Source organism: Aplysia californica, unplaced genomic scaffold, assembly GCF_000002075.1.
Source record: "Aplysia californica isolate F4 #8 unplaced genomic scaffold, AplCal3.0 scaffold00693, whole genome shotgun sequence".
Taxonomy (NCBI): Eukaryota; Metazoa; Mollusca; class Gastropoda; order Aplysiida; family Aplysiidae; genus Aplysia; species Aplysia californica.
In genome coordinates, this window is record NW_004797963.1 from 332,128 (window position 1) to 349,951 (window position 17,824).

General features: G+C 40.9%; 1 protein-coding gene across 1 annotated transcript in view; it reads right to left on the reverse strand.

The window, feature by feature from the left end:
• Window positions 1-300: 300 nt before the first annotated feature.
• Window positions 301-17,824, reverse strand: part of LOC101849409 (elongation factor 2) — a 21,874-nt gene continuing 4,350 nt past the window's right edge. Inside the window, exons 5-14 of the mRNA XM_005108486.3 lie at window positions 16,549-16,782; window positions 15,836-15,949; window positions 14,834-14,972; window positions 14,468-14,663; window positions 13,291-13,549; window positions 11,853-12,104; window positions 9,758-9,967; window positions 8,417-8,599; window positions 2,835-2,967; window positions 301-1,233 (exon numbers count right to left, since the gene is read on the reverse strand). Of these exons, the coding sequence (XP_005108543.1) occupies window positions 1,040-1,233; window positions 2,835-2,967; window positions 8,417-8,599; window positions 9,758-9,967; window positions 11,853-12,104; window positions 13,291-13,549; window positions 14,468-14,663; window positions 14,834-14,972; window positions 15,836-15,949; window positions 16,549-16,782 (1,914 nt within the window). The 3' untranslated portion in view covers window positions 301-1,039. The remainder of the gene's footprint in view (window positions 1,234-2,834; window positions 2,968-8,416; window positions 8,600-9,757; window positions 9,968-11,852; window positions 12,105-13,290; window positions 13,550-14,467; window positions 14,664-14,833; window positions 14,973-15,835; window positions 15,950-16,548; window positions 16,783-17,824) is intronic.

Genomic DNA, 17,824 nt, shown 5'->3' on the forward strand with positions numbered 1-17,824 from the left:
AAAAAAAAACAAAAGCTATTTTTTAAAGACAAGTGGTTTTTGTGAACGTCTGCAAGCTGCTCAGCTTGATGTACTGTGTGGAGCGCAGTGCCGGAACGAGTCACATAGGATCATTTCAAAGAGTCAAATCACAAGACAGAGGCAACAGAGGGGATAGGAAAAGAAGAAGGGTGTACCCCTGGTGCTCTCCAACCACACAGCCCAATCACTCAGATATACACAACCATGTGTCAACAAGCAGACAAGCATAGGTCCCAACCATCCCTGTAGCACCGGAACAAAGAGAAGAGAACAAGGATATAAATTAAGTCTTTTATTGACAATCGTACATAGCAAGTTTGAATCAACCTTTACCTTGAGTTTCTTGCTATAGTAAGCGTAGATTCATTAGACATGAATACCCGACTAGTCCTGATCCAAAGTGATGAACTTTATTCAGTTTGTGATAAAAGATGTTTCGTACAAGAAGTAACCAATTAAGTCTTCCATTTATCAATCCAGTACTTGAGGTATGTAACCCCTCACAAGTCAAGGCCAGAAGATAGTGCGATATATAAAAAAATAGAAACAACTATCATAAAACCTATCACCCTGATGAAGCTTGAAACAAATGGACAGCTTTCAGTTACAGTCCTACTAGTCCCCAGTAGTCCGCGGGAAAAGCCAAATTTAACTCTCTGTAGCATCAACTTGCCAGGGTCAAAAACACATACCGTGGTGTCAGTCAAGTCTCTAAACATTCAAGTCCTCAGGACAAAATTTAGAAAGGGGACAAAAGGAAGCAAGAAGTCCGTTCTTACATTGACTCCAACAAGCGTTTACTGCACTACCATAAGAGCAAAGCACCTTAAAAACGTCGACGGCATGGGATACATCCACTGTTACTTAGTCGGCCGACACAAAAAATGGAACTTGCATGTTCAGAGACTTCAAGAAAAATCATACCAGTCTACGATAAAACCATTTTAAGGGGTGATGACGAGGACATTGGGTAAAACAGGACAAAAGGGAAAAAAAAAAGGTTAGAAAATCCCAGATGTTACAATTTGTCCATGAAGTTTTCCAGGGGAGGAATGCCCTCTTTCAAGCCCTTGCGCTTCCTGGTGTCGGTGACCACAACACCTGGTTTGGTGGCTGGGTCCATGGGGTCACCAGGCAGGATCTGCCAGTGGTCAAACACACACTGGGGGAAGGCCTGGCCTCCCGTGTTGGAGCGGAGATCAGCGGTGAAGCCTGAAAAAGAGGTCCACAAGTTGGGTTTGACAAGACGATTTACCGCATCATCGATAATTTAGGTCATATAATAGCCAAAAATCCCTACACTGTCACTAGCCGGCAGACAAAACAACAAATTTCTTCATAACATGGTAAATTTCCTAACTTTACTACAATTTCATACGTTTATTAGCAAGCTTATTTTCTTTTTCACTGAAAAGAGGAAAAAGGAGATAAGACAAGACACACAAACTCCCAAAAGACACACAGAAGCAAGCCTAAAACCATAAAACAAATTATATACATCTATTCAAGGACCAAAAACTTCCCATCCATCCCCAATGACAAATCTTTTGGAACTGCAAATTACAATAAATGAAAATTCATCAATTTATTAAAAAACCAAGAGATCAGTCCGCAGAAACAAATGCTGAAACGAAAATAAATTTAATCTCTTAAAAGATTGCAGACGCTTTACTCAAATATAAACAGGGCATCAGAACTTGCAACTGAGTAGGGAAATGTGCTATACTAATGCTAGTTATTACCAAGACCCACCACAACTGAAAGTTGACAAGAGATTCCCTGTGTACTTGACGCTGCCAACTTTCCAATAGCGAGCTCCACAATTTACTAATGGGATTTATCATAAACAAATCTCAACTTGGAAAATTCATCACTATTCTTCAGCACTGGCAAGTTCCCGACCAGCAATACTAGAAAGAGAGATTTCCTATTTTTCGCCTCACAAAAGGGCTCCCGTACTCAGACCCTCAAAAATTATTAACTGCAGTGGGTGTCGCATTAACGAGGTTGCCGGGACTGGCTTGTTGTCCTCGTTGGATCTGACCTCTCGTTGAACGTGACTAAAGCTAAAGTAAAGAAAGGAGACAAGTTATTATATAACACGATGTACCAATACCAGTAATTAAAAGTTGTTCCCCCGGATCATGAAAATGATCTCAAACAGCATCAGTGCGCGTGTGTTTGAGCTGTGTACTGACCATCATTTCCGTATTAACATTTTAAAAAATAACTGGAACACTTCTCGTGTGGAAACATGCCCTCTCACACCTAGACATAGAACTACATAAAGTAAAGGCGGGAGCTTGGATCTTCTGATCAGGGGAAGAAAAGAAAATTGCAAAAAATGAAGGTCTTCACCTAGTCCTACCCTTCCAGGGTTCATCCAGTTTCACACAGCCCACATCACGTTCCCACCCACCCCTACCGTAGGCTAACCCTCACCCATCCTCTTGGCTTTGGGGCCCATATTAAGAGGCACACTAGATCTAGCAATACAACTACTTTGTGTTAGGAATCGAGGACAAGCCTTGTGTTTCGAATCAGTTGGAGAAAAATTCTTCGCTTTTGGGGCAGCTAATTGCTTTTATTTGGCCATCGCGACCTCGTTGAGGCTGACGTACATTTACAAAGAGATATAGAGGTAAAAAGCCGACTCCTCGTTGAATGCGACACCCACTGTATTTCTTAAACTGATTGGCAGCTATTAGTGAGAATGAGAAAACAGTGGCGACATACAAACTACTGGGGCATTTAGGGTCACTGCCACCTTGGTATAAAACGTATATCAGGAGGGATGGAGAAAAATCACTTACCAAAAGACTCGTTTACAGGCAAATGGGCTTTGACGGTGATCTGAGGGGTGCTTCCAATCTGTTGGTTGTCAAACACAACACCACGACGTCTGTTCAATACACCAAAGATTCCTCCCACAGCTTGTTCAGGACACTATAAGAAAACAAATATTCCAAAATTAACAGATGGGAAGAAAGTGCACATAGCGAAATTGAGACGGGGAAATCTTTTTGGTATGTACAAAGATTTTATGTACATGAAAAAGTCAACACTTTGAAATCTGTTCTCTATGTGCGTGCTAAGACTATATCCGTGAAAATTCTTGACCAACATCAAATCTGGGTGGAAAAGGTAACTGACCAAAAGCATATTAACACATTTTCTTGTAACTTTCTGTATGCAAGTGGGAATGGAAGAGGTCAAGAAGTCTTAAGGTGAAACAACTTTCATCCTCTATCCACTCATCCGTGGCTCATTTTTCTTGAGATAAAGAGAGCGGGTGGAAAAAAATTCTTGTTAAGTGGCCAAATTTTTAAATAGTGACATACACACTGCACACCAATAAATAGAAACATTGCTTTTCCTAATTCAACGGGTGCAAAAAGAAAGAACAAATTTTGTCCTTGGTAAAACTGGTTTAGTTTCCGACTTATATCTAAGAACATTCTATTCCACAAACTATACAAACATTATTGGGCCATTTTGGCCAACTGGTAGGGACAAGAGATATCAGTTTCTGCTCAAACCCATCTGCATATTTGACCCACTGTTGTTTCAAGAGTATTTAACTCAGTGCTTCCACAAGCCGAAGGTGAAAAGTAAGGAAAATTCTACCAGGCCCCAAGCACGGTCCAGGGACAGCGTCCTGGTGGGGGTTCCGTTCGCCCCCGTAGAAATTGAAATTTAATGCTTTTAGAGGGTTGAAAATGGCATTTGGGAGTCTGTTTGAAGAGATTGCCTACAACCCATAACGTTTATTTTTTCACCAACATTTTTTTATCTTGTTTGATTTCTTCACCTACATATCTTTCCATTGCTGGCAATGTGTAAAAGCAGGTTCCCCTTTCATTGCTACTATAATTCAATCAATTGGTCGTCGCACCATTGATAGAAGGCAAACCTGGGAATAATGAATAGATATGTTACCTTCCAAGGAGCTTACTTGTTTTAAGCTCCTTGGTACCTTCACAATACAGTTGCCCAGCATACCTAATTTTTCTTCAATTTTCACGTCTGAATGTCGCATGTCACAACCTCGCAACACCACTTTGAATTATTCTTGATTTTTAGTAGTCTAGGTATATAAATTTCTTTCATCGCGGCCCATTTGTCGCGTTCAGTTGGCGTAGAATCCTCGCATTGATAACCTCTCTAGATCTAGACAAATTTGCAACAACTAAAAAGTTTCTTTCTGGCAGTAAATTTCTGTCTAAGATCACAAGTCAGTTTACTTGATCAACGCGCAGATTTTCCAGCCGCGGCAACAATCCGAAGATAGACAGAAGGAACGAGTGAATGATAGAAAAGAGGAAATTAGCACAAAAAGTTCGCCAGACTTTGATCCATCTGCAGGTAAAGAATGTACTGCCGACCAACCCGCAATGAACGCACGGGGCATAGCGGAATAATGGCCAATTGCAATCTCGCAGGTTTCTATAACATTAACTTGTTGCCGAGAGAATAACCGTAAATATCCGTAACTTATACAAGACGATACCAAGGCGAGTACGGATATTTTGCAACGGAATTTCGGCAGTCCTACGCTGTCGCAGTTTTTTGTTTTTTTACGGAGGGAGTTGATAGTGATGGAGGAACAAGTACGGAACTGGCAGAAAGTACGGATTTCCGTAAAAACACGGAAGAGTGAAACCACTGTTTACTGATATTGCCAGAGCAGCTCCTACGTTGTTGGGCCAGGCTTGCTGTTCAGGGTCTGCAAGTAACGAGCGGTTTACTGTTAACCCTTAGAGTGCTGATCGCGACAGCCAGTAGCGATAGACATTGGCATAGTATAACGCGATATATGAAAAGAACGAAGTACTAATTTTTATACTGCTGGCTGGTAGGCTACGCAGAATTGATTTCGTTCGCCATTTTTCTTGTCACGGGTTTCGATCGAGGCGCGAGGAGTTTTTTGTTTCACGATGAAGTCGAGTAACAGTAAAGTTAGAAAATTTGCGATTGTGACCCGCGACAAACATGAAAATAGTGTCGCATCAGATTCAGATGTTCCGCGTATTTTCCTTGAATCGGAAGATGATTTCGAGGGTTCTGATGCTAGAGCTAACACTTTGTGGAATATAACGTAGGCCTACGAAGCATCTAGAGTCAGGTCTAGATCTAGAGATCTAATGAACCGTCAGTTTTTATTCAGTCATTTCCAACACCACAACTACAACAATAACTTCACAAAATACTTTTTGCTTCACATATTCATAAAGAACTTTCAATATTCTAAAACTTTTATTCTTACCTTCATTAGAAACTTTGACAAATAAAAAAGTTAATAGCAAAAAAAAGCGTATGTGCAAATCTGGCCTTTTTCCAAAATAAATTCAGCACAGAGGGAAAATATAAGGGGAAAGAAGTCAGCGCTTTAAGGGTTAATACTCGTAAATGAACCCTTTACTTCACCTGTGGCGCAGAGATAATTTGTCTAATACACCGTTGAGCCAAATTCATATTCAGTGGGGAAGAAAGACCAGTGGGCATTTTTAAAGTTTAAAAAAAAAATCATTGTAATATTGTGCACATTCTTGTGTGGATTAATGGGTTCCCACTTCGGAATTATACTGTGTCATCTTGGAATTTTGAGCAAGCACTCATGGGTAAGGAAGACCTGCTGCTGTTACGGCTATGTGATATTAACATATGTATAGTTTTCTATTAGTGAATAATCCAGACCTGCCACTCTATGAAACCTCAAAATCAGGATCTCAGAGAGAAAAAATCGGGAATTGGTGAAAAAAATCGGGATCAACAGCAAATCACCAAGGTGACTGCCAAAGCTGACTTAGAATTTTCCAGAGGTATCCATAAATTACTTGGCCTATATGCCCTCTGAGTGTGTGTTTGTTTGCGTGCGCGCGCGTTATTATTTTTTGTAAATCCTGATGCATCACGTCAAGCACTCCTAGTCCATGCGTCTATACCCCACTCCCCACCCCAACCAATAAGTCCCGAAATACATGAACTTAAGTTGACCCCGACAACGGACGGTCCCCGACACGCAGAACTCACACGGCGATGCAATGTCATGTGACACGAATGCACGATTGAAACAATTTTATTAACGGGTCCGACTAACTGCGCGTTCACACAAAACTCTCAGATGAGCGACAGTCGTTCCACTTCTAGTACTCTTGGATAACAACAGGGGCCGACCGACCAATTGTACCAACAAATCTCTTATCCCCCCTCATAATGCGTTCAGACTAAAGCAACGACAACGGCCGTATGTTTGTCTTGTCAACGCAGTTACATGTACATGTAGTTGTATAAGGGTTAGAAAGACAGTCGCTCGTCCGAGTGTTTGGTGTGAACGCAGTTACCAGACCTCTGACAAGGCTTGTTTTGAAAGTAGCAGCGGATCTACGAATATTATAGATTATTTGTATGTCCCAAATTGTAACAGTTACCTGGCTATCATCGGAGAATTCTGAGTGCGGGCAAAGATCACACACAACTTGGGGCGAGTCAACTACTAATTGCGGCATCGATATTTCGGGAAATAGTGCTCCGAGTTCCTTCTGACAAAAAGTTCAACAGGTGCTTCCCGTGATAAAGGAGAACGCAGAGTATGTTTTAATAAAAATCCGATACAACAGCAGACTGGGACAAAAAATCGGGATACACGCGATCGAAATCGGGATGAGTGGAAGGTCTGATAATCCTAACACACACTCCCTCAATGTTTTTAACACATAGTGGAAACATTTAATATTTAGCATATTTATTGGGGGGTGGGGTGTGCGTGCGTGTGTAAAATTCAGCATCTCCTTTCTGGTCCAACTTTCAGACCAACACTCAAAATGGGTGACCTTTTTAAAAAAAATTTGACGTTACTTCTGCAACAATAAATCAATTTCGATTTTTAATTTCCGAAGTGAAGGGTGTTGCATCCTTCATATTTTGAATGATATTGTAGTTGGTTAGCTGATAAAATTAGGGTTTTCAGTTGTACAATTTTTAACTTTAAAGAAAGTAAAAACCCAAAATACTACACAAGTGTTGAAGTTCCTGGGGTGCAGCTTTCTGGCAAGGGATCCCAATGATTTAACATTCTCAAGGCAATTGTTTACTTTCTCGCGTCTAACCCAGGCCGCACTTAGATCTAGAATCTAGACAAAACTCTATGCATGCGTCCCCGACTGGATATTCAAAACTCATAGCTGCCACTCAGGAATTTCAAAAAAGGAGGAAATTCATGCGAAGGCGGACGCGCGCTCTCTGAAGGCCGGAGTAAAACCAGTGAGATCCAGAGGAAATATATACTGGAAAATCTAGCCTATGGTTTTGGAAGGGAAAACTGTCATATTTGTTAACCATAGGCAACTGTATTAAAACGTATTTGAAAAAAACAAACAACCCAACAAAGGCAGTAAGTAGACTACCAAGCATTTGAGTCAATTTGACACAGTTTGGACTTGGTGACTAAAAATCCAGTGTTTGTTGCAAGCTGGTGTCTTATAAAAAGATTTCTTTCACTTTAAACTTGTACATCGATGTAGAGCGCGCGCAGAATTGGATCAAGGAGGCAACACCTTTGCCGCTGTACTGAGCACTCCTGTACAACTGCAGTCCCGTTTGCACTTAACTTAGTATATAGTCCCTCTGTAGTGTGTAGATCTCACCTGAATTAAAATTATAGCCTAGGCTATCTAATCTAGATCTAGAATCTAGATATCTAAATCTAGATTATATCTAGAGATCAGATTATCTAGATCTAGATTCACTTTAACAGCCACAATAGCCGTCATGTAAACAAACGGGACCGCAATTGTACAGGAGTGCCGCGTGCCGCGATTTCTTTATCGCACCAAACGCAAAGTGCAGCAAGCGGAGCTCCTTTTATTTTTGCATTCTGCATCAATTTCTCTCGAATTTCCGCCGTTTTCAATGACAACTCGGCGCGCTAACGTCCCGATGCCAGATGCGACCGACACTTTGTTGCTCCACAATAAACAATGTGAAACTAACGCTAGGCCTAGAAGAACGGAAGTAGAAAGCTACGGGCGGACATGCGCAAGCTGCGTTTTCCTCTCTCTCCCGGTTCGGTGTTTTCCACGTGTAAAAAAGTATCGCAATTTGCGACCGAAAGCGGTCCGGCGGAGGAAAGTAGCGGGAAAAGCTAGATGAAGCGGAGTTTCCGCTATTTAGCGGGAAAGTGGCAGCTATGAAAACTTTGCGCTGGGGTTAAGAATACGTAAACCACGGCAATTTCATAATTTGTAGGTGGATCTAAATCTAAGTCGGAGCTAGCAGTTTCATCTAGATCTAGGGACGGCCAGAATTAAACGCGAGAAAGTAAACAATTGCCATTCTCAAATTCCCGATGAACGGGACAGGATTTTACTTTCCACCACCAAACCTTCATGCTCACCTGAATCTCCACAAGGTAGACAGGTTCCAACACCCTGGGTTGAGCAGTGATGGCAGCAGCATACAGCACTCTTCTGGCAGTAGGGATGATCTGACCGCCACCACGGTGAATAGCGTCAGCGTGCAGAGTCACGTCATAGATGTTGAATCGGCAGCCTCTCATGTTCTCTTCACAAAGGACACCCTGCAATAACAAAATCAGTTTTTTGTTTTAGTAGAGGTTTTTACGGCACTCGCAACTGCATAAGGTCATATGAGCGCCAAGGGGTGGGTGTCAACAGAGAAGTCCTTACAGGGAATCAGACTTACTCTGCTCACCTCTCTAGCTTCAACAGCAGTCTGCTTCGACTATCAAGGCACCCCGGAAATAGTAGGTCACAAACATACAGAAGAAGTAGAGGAAAATAACAATAGTAAAGATAAGGAAAGAAAAAGCAACAGTTCCCTGTTGTAGATCAGGCACAGTTATGAGCGTGACATTGATGAATCAGCCCATTTACAATTCTACTGTGCATGAACGAGAAATGTCTCCCCCTTTGGGAATGGCCTAAAGACACTTCATGTCAGTTGCATTGCTCCCGGGGGGTTAACAATATCATATGTTCGGCCATCTTTTGAACACTGCAAGTCACTTGGCAAGTGCACAGGCACAGCACGGTAAACCATCACTTCAATGTCTTCTCCCTAAAAGTTTACTCGTTTATCTACCATGTACATGCACTCAGTATAGAGTCACTTTCAGCATCTTTTTTATTTACAAAAGGCCACTCAAATCGAAGTTGTCTTCAATGTAACACTGATAACCTTATCACCAGGTAGGTCGGCGTACTGCAGCCGAAATGTTTAAAAAATCAGAATCAGCGGTAAAATGGTTGTATTTTCTTAAAACTGAATAAAAATCGTAACTATTCCCCAAAATTCATAATGATGGGCGTCCCTGTTATATGCAAGACTCAGCATCCCTTAAGTCAGTAAAGATGACTTAGGAAAAATTGTTTTACCTTGTATTTTATCAACCCACCTTTTTTTTTCCAAAACAAGAAGGGCATGTAATCTGAAACTTACATCCTTAATATGTAGAAGCAGGAACAGCTGTACTGAATTCCATAATAAATTAACACAAAAAAAATTCCCACCTTTCAAGTACCAACTCCAACTGACAACCATCCAGTCTTTACGGGAACAAACGGTAGAAAAATCCACACTTAAAGAGCACTGATATTATTAAACCTGTCATACCTGTATTTCCATTGCTAAGGATATCTCAGACCAAAAGCAGAACACTTCAGTCGGATTTCTCTACAACAATGATCAAAACCAACAAACAATCATATAGGCGTACCTCCTTTGAAGCCCACTGGAATCCAGCAATGACACTGTCCTTGATCTCGTTCAGGTACTGGACAGCTTTGGTGCAGTCAATCAGAAGGTTGGGTCCAGTACCCTCGGGGCCGAAGCACCAGATCTTCCTGGCCTCACCAACGTCAAAGCCGAACTTGTCACTGAGGAATCTCGCCCTCTCCTTGGCCTCTTGTCTTGGGGCAATGTCACCCTATTGAGAGGGTGGAGCCACAAGAAATATTAGCAATCTTCATTCTTGGTTTCAAAGGTAAACCATCTTTAAATTGTATGTTCTATCCTACAAGAAAACAATAGACGTTCGATCTACCACCACTGCAAGGCAACTAAAACCATTTCTTCATCCTACTAGTGGTGGGCAGGATTTGGGATTGGGTATTAATAGTTGTGAAGCCCTTGTCTCAAATCTGCAAAATATTTTAATGTAATAAACTTTCCGAAAAATATGTTGGCTTAATTTTCTATTTTCTACATTAACATTGTTTAAAATCCTTTCACACTACAATCAGTTATAAGTATGCAATTAGCCAATAACTGGTCCCTCTTCCCAGTGCTTCCACAGCTGAAGCTGAAAAGCAAAGAAAATTCTGCAGGTGTGTGTGCGTGTCTGGAGGCCGCATAAGCCCCCACCAGCATGGTCCAGGGACAGCGTCCTGGTGGGGTTTAAAAAAAAAAAAAGAAAAGAAATTTGGTGCTATTAGAATGGCCTGTGGGGGCCTTTGGGCGAGTGAAAGTGACGGGTCAGACACCCCAACTGAGCTACAGTTAGAACATTTCCAACAATTTGTGCATATGTTAAGTTGTATTTTTTTTAAACCATGTTCATTTCTCTTTCTAACTGTTATTTTTTCAAGATTTTTGGAATTTGTTTAGAATCTTTTTAAAGTGTTTTTCTAATGCTTGTATTCACTCCAGGTGGGTTCCTTCCCCTTAGGGTGTTATGTGTTAATAGCGGGTGCCCCCTGCCATTGCTACTATAATTCAATTAATTTGTCATCACACAACTGACAGAAGGAAAATCTGGTAATAATGAATAAACACGGATCTTGCTGATAGTTTCCCAGCGGATACCCCCCCCCCCATACATTTTAATGTCTAAATGTCACAGCCCTGGAACACCACTTCGAATTATTTTTGATTTTAGTAGTTTGGCATAGCATAAATTTCAGCCCGTATCACGCCCCTGTAGATTCCCTAGACCTAGGAAGTTTCTTTCTGATGGTGATTTCTAAAATCACAAGTCAATTTACTTGGTCAACGGGCAGATTTTCCATGAAGGTGGAAATTTGGCACAAAAAGTTTATCATGGCTACCCAGATATTGACCAAACTACAGGTAAAAATTTACTACAAGCCAATCAGCACAGAATGCATAGCAGGATAATGCACAATCTGACAGGTTTCTACAACATTAACTTATTGCTGAGAGAATTACTGTAAATATTGGGAACTTATACAAGACGATACCAAAGTGAGCATGGATCCTTTGCTTCAGAATCTCGTTACCTCTACACAATTTCACTTTTTTAATAGATGGAGTTTATTGGGGAGGGGCGTGCGGCAAATACGGATTTCCCCAAAAATACAGACGATTGGAAGCATTATTTCCAGCAAATCTGTCTGTCACTACTTCCTAAGAACATATCTCACTCCACCAATGATTCATAAGCTTGTAATTGACCGCAAACTGGAATGAATTGGTTTTTAAAAAAACATCAGACACTGTACACACTGAGTTCAACTGAAACACGCTTCTTAATCTTTGTAAAAACATTTCTTGGCCAGCTGTTCAGACGTACTTGGCCCAAAATAATTTTGTTTTTCCTTACCATAACTTTTTAAGTAAAGATTTCTTGCATGTGTTTAAGAAACATTTTGTTGACATTCAAATTCTAAATATTAAAAACCAGAAAAGATACATAAATTTGGTACCATTTGCAACTGAATGATAGTTTTTGGGGTTTTTTTTCTCTACAGGAAAATGTTCCATTCAGGGCTTAGAACAGTTGGGACAACTAGCCAAAGATACGCAATAAACAAAAATCACGAGTCTCTGTTTTCCCAGAAAAGACATGCTACCTTGTCAATGGCTTCAGCCACACCCTCTGGCAGGGGTTCAGCCTTCATGAACAGTCTGTTGTGTTTGTTGGGCGACTTGGCCAAGCACATGATGTCTGACAGCTCAGAGACCGTTTCTCTGTAGGACACCACAGGCTCAGACACAGTGATGGGGATGCCAGCATGGTCCTCTTCCAAATCTTTCAGGCAAATTTCCAAATGCAACTCACCAGCTCCAGCAATGATGTGCTCGCCCGACTCCTCAATGATGCACTGCAGAAACGGGAAGACATTCAATTCCATTATTTCTTCGAAAGATAACATCAAGTATTCACAAAATTCATAAGCAAAGTATTTGCTTGTAATTCATGAACCCAGACATTTGAAGCACACAATTTAAGAGAGAAACCAGAGAAATGATATATAAATATGACCAATAACTTTCGTTTTCGTAAGAGTTTTACTGCTCTCTCAACACAATACGGTCATATGACTGTTGAAGATTAGAGGTGTTACGTGGGAGTAACAAACACAAAAAAAGGAGGAGAGACGAGGACAATAGATGTTTGATAGGAAAGAAGGAGCAAACCTCACCAAAGCACCCTCACACCACTCATAACTGAGTACATCCTAAATCTTATAGAGTGCATTGGGACAGGGAACCCAATCAGAAGCGAAAGTGGAGAAAGGAACAAAGTCACAATATTGCAGACTTCCACCACCTTTTGATCAATCCCACACAAAAGGGGCATAATTCCGTACAAAATTTAATAATTGTTATTGCAAATTGTCTACAAAAGCAATTACATGATTAGATTATCAAATAAAGAGCAAAACACACTGAAGATTAAAAGTTTTAATTCAAATAGTGTTTCTAGCTCTATCCCTATTTTCTGAGAAGTCAGGGATGGTCCATTCATCACTTCTAGATCTGTTTTCTTCGCCCGACTCAAAAACCAAATCTATCTAAATCCCCATCATGTTCAATTTCTCCTGATCCATGTTCATTTATGCCTCCCCCTTAAACTGTAACATAACCATATGCACAGTAATTTCGTTTAAACAATATCTAGATTCAAGCAAGCTAGCCTTTGGGATGTGTGTGTGTGTTCAAGAAAGACAAAGAAAAATGTTTGATGACAATAACAAAACAGTGTAAATTGTTCAAAATAGTCACTCGTCAAGAAAAATGGTCGTCTTTCACAATAGATAAGACCTCTGGCCATATATTTTTTTTTTAACGCAAGAGGTCATTTGTACAAGTGACTGTTGGACAAGCAGCCAATTGCGCTAATTCCGCCATTGATGGAAAATGAAGAGAATGTAAGAGAGGAAAGAGTTTTTGCTCTTGCACTCTTGGCAGGCAAGAACACGGCAGGCCACCACCTGCGCCCTGTCCTGCATTTCCTCAAAAGTGGGGTTAGGTGGTAACCAAAAACGTGCTGCCGTTGTTGCTTACCTGCACCATAGGATCAGACTTGGCCAACCGTTTGAGACCCTCGACCAGCTTGGGCAACTCAGAGGGGTTCTTGCACTCCACAGCCACTCTCACCACAGGGCTCACACTGAACTTCATCACTCTCATGTTGTGAGCTTCCTTGTGGGTGGAAATGGTGCCAGTCTTCACCAAGTACTGGTCAACACCCACCAGACCACAGATGTTGCCGCAGGGCACATCCTCAATTGACTCCACGTAACGGCCCATCATCAAGATGGTTCTGAAGAGGAAGGAAAACAAACACGTGTGATGATTCCCAACATCCAACCAATTACACACAAGTCAATTTAGCTACCGTACAGCACTTTTTACAAAGCCAAGCAACGTAGATAATAAAAAAAATAGAATAAAAATAACTGCCTCATGCAGAAGCAACCACTGCGCTGCTATATTTCTTACACAAACCAGACCTCTCGTGGCTTAGAGGTTAAGGTGTTGGCCTCTCATTCAAAGGTCCCAGGTTCGAATCCGGGTAGCGACCAAAAAAATTTCTTCTCTAAAATTATCTCTTTTCACCTCCTTTCCTGCTCTCTAACAATGTTCTGTTTGCTTTCAATTCCACTTTCTGCCCCCACCCCCTCACCTCCTTTGGGCTCCTGACTCTTTCTGCAGCCTTTCTACTACTACTTCTTGGCTCCCCTTACTGCTGTCTTTCTGCCACACCCCTGATCTTCTGGTAGGAAAGATCTACACCTAGCCTTCTCGGACAAGGGCGAAAAATCTCGGTGGGCCCGTGTGCAAGTTGCGCACGTTAAAGATCCCTTGGTGGTCTAAAATCGATAAGAGTAGGCTTCGGCCGCCACCCGGGCAAAATTCAAAATTTCCTACCAACTGAAAATATTAGGTGTGTCCAGCGCGCTCATGTGATCTATGCAGTTGTGAGCGCCGTAAAACACTTTACAAAAAAAAAAAAACCCCACCTCAGACCGTAACTGGAAGAGCTACACAGTGATGAAAAAATACAAGACAAAAGAAGCAATGGAAGGGACCAAGATTAGCTTAGAAACACCTTTAGCAAATGGATTTCAGGAAAAGACAGATGAGGCCAATATGATTTTTTTTTCTCAGGGCATTTGAGCTGAGGTTTAAAGAAATGAGACTGGTCTCCTCCAATGATTTCAGAAAAAGCTTAACTCACCTCTGAATGTTCTTCTCGAACAGATCCTCTTTCTTGCCAGGGATGAAGTTGGGTCCCATGATTCGGACCTTCTGTCCAGTGGCCACTGTTCCAGCAAACACACGTCCAAAGGCATAGAAACGTCCCTTGTCACTGGTGGGTACCATCTTGGAAATGTACATCATCAGGGGTCCTTTCGGGTCACACTGCTTCACAGCTGAAGAGCAATGGGACCATCATTAACAACTGCTGGGAAACATTCTTTTGACAGTTTGAGTAAAAAGACGCACAATAAAAAGTTTTCATCTTTATCCAAAAAGTAAATGTTGATAAATGGCATTACAGATATCAGTAACTTGAAAAATCACAAGCATTCTTGATACATACCAACACAGCACTCATCATCAAAAGGTCCTTCATAGAGAAGCTCAGCTCTGTACCTCTGGGCAGTGACAGGTGATGGCAAGTGAATGACAATCATCTGCAACATAGCGTCTCCAGCTGGCAGCCACTTCCTCATGACACACTGCACAAAACAAACAAATAAACTATATAGAAGAATTGCCTCCTTCCAACTTAATCTTCATTCATGTTCAAAAATGTTTTGTTCATACCATTGTGTGTAAAGAAACAATTTACTGCCATGCTTCGTTTAAAGAGTTTAACCGCAATTGCAACACAATAAAATCGTATAAGTGCCGAAGATTAGAGATGTTACACGAGAGTAACAAACACGAAAAGGAGAGATAAGGACGATAGTTGTTTTGTTTTAGAAGGTTTCACGGCGCTCGCAACTGCATAGGGTCAAATGAGCGCCAGAAGATTAGAGGTGTTATAAGAGAGTAACAAACATAAAAAAGAAAGAGGGGAGATAAGGATGATGGATTTTTGACAGGAAAGAAGAAGCAAACCACACCAAAGCACCCACTGCCATGCTTCAAACACATTGACAGTCTAAATCCACTAAACAGCCCTAAAGTCAAAGTTTTAGTAAAGAGTTTTACCGCACTTGCAACAAAATCAGGTCATATAAGTGCCGAAGATTAGAGGTGTTACAAAAGAGTAACAAACAAAAAAGGAGGGGAGATAAAGACGATTGACATTTGATAGGAAAGAAAAAGCAAACCACACCAGAGCACCCGCCAACTTAAAGTCAAATAAATTCAGAAATTTGAATATCTTGGCCACTGCACATTCAAGTTTGATCACGCAAATTTCCAGCCACTTTCTAATCTTTGCAAATGCAAAATATGGTCCACTAACGTTCCAGGACGAGAAATAGCGCACATGGGAGGCTTTCCAGAGACTATACATGGTATCTGATCTTTTTTATTTACGTCCACGAACACCACAGGTGCAAGGACAGTGAGAAATTGGCCAGACCATTACCTTCAACAGTTGCTTGGTTTCCAACTCCTTCTCTTCAGTAGTCAGCTTCACTCCAAGTTTCTCCACCAGACTAAGGGCATCGGGCTTTGGCTTGTTCATGCAGCTGTTGAAAATCTGAAAGAGAAAGTAAATTAACATTGATAGCTCAGAAGAAGCTCACTGTGAGGACACCTGTCAAGTGTGCTTGGGGGGAACGGTGTCTGAAAGGACAAGACAGGGCAGAAATAGACCAGTACACTTGCAATTCTAAATGACTCAGCATACCAGACAGAACCAAAAACACCTGAGTTGGACATCATTTACTCAACGAAATCAAAATCAGAGACAAAACCAATGTTAGATGCTTAAGCTCTCACCTTGGAATTGACCCACAAGTGTTTAATGTGATAAAAACCTGTTATTTTTTAATTTTAAAAACGAGAAAAGATTTCCGGCTATAAACAAAAAAAGAAATAAGTCAATTTGTCTACTGAAAATGGCAAGCCAAAAAAAAAAGTCTGACCATACGCAAACCTGCACATATTAAGAATATCAGTGATAAAGGAATCCAGAAGATAGTATACCCGATTTCTTGTAAAATATTCATGTAAGTACAAAACCAGAATCTGTCTACTTGTACACTTTCTTAAGTCTTCCACTAACCTTACGAAGATTTATTCATGTCCCCTTCATTTCCATACTAATGATTATGAAAAAACACTTAAGTATCACACCTCGTAAATGGGTTTCAAGATGTAGTTGGTGAATCCTCTCACTGCACCCTGCGTTTCTTCCTTGAACCACTTCTTCTGTTTCTGAGAGTAGAACTGGTTGCCCCACAACCTCTTCATCAAGGCAGTTTCTTCAATTCCAAACTTGCTGACGTACAGCTTCGCAAAGTCCTTCAGGGTGAAAGCCCATCCGTGCAGGCCAGATCCAAAGCCCACAGTTCCGTTCTTGGGGTCCACCTGGGTGACAAGAAAATTGTGTGTTGATTCCGTAACTTGGTACTTGACCCGTGAGACCATCCCTCATGTTACATTGCTACTCCATTATTCCTGAGAAATGGGCGGAACAAATGACAAAGCCTAAACAGCACTAATAATCAACATTAAGTCATTGCCAAGAAGTGTATGGACAACAAAATTACCAAAAGTCGTTACCATTTAAAACAAATTAGCACAACTGCTGGACTTTCTTCGGTTTAGGCAGACAACAGATGGAACGTGAAAAAATACTGAGGGTTTTTATTTTCTTTTGATGTACAACTGAATGATCAAGACTATTGCAGCCACAAAATCTACATTTTACTAATATACTCCTTGCAATCCAAGCCGTGGTATAAAACCAGACCTGCCAACACTTCACGACCAGTACAAAAAAAAAAAAAAAAAAAGATCCCCTGTAAATTAAGCTTATGTCATCAGCTTTTAATTGTTAACAAACATTTATTACAAACACATACATATAAAAATGTGTATTGCCAATTTAAGACAAGTCTTGCAAATATTGCAATTAAATGCAAAAATAGAATGTTTCCTCCTTGTCATTTACGACAAGTCTCCCAACGGAAGCCTCACTTGTTTACAATGGCATCTTAGAAGACGGGACTTTCCCAAGATTAGATCTAAACGAAACTAATCAAAAACTGAAAATTAAACTACAGTGACTTCAGACTCCTTATAACTGTGCACCCTTTAAATGATTCTGAACCACTGTTTATTTTTTCAAATTTGAACGTTGAGTGGTTCTGAAGTTTTAGGCGACCAAAGTGACGAACATTCACAAATATAATACAAAATATATATATAGAGTGGTGTAGCCCCTGCGCCTGCGCCTTCTCGGTGCGTGCACTTTTGTTTTCCTTTGTTTTTAGCCTCAAATTGCGTTTTTGCGTTTGATTGAATGCGTCAGTGTGTGCAGCAGCCATTTTTGTTTACTTCCATCACTCGTTTGCCGACAAGGGATCATCGAGAGTGTTTTTATCAGCTGTGGCAAGTTGACATTCAG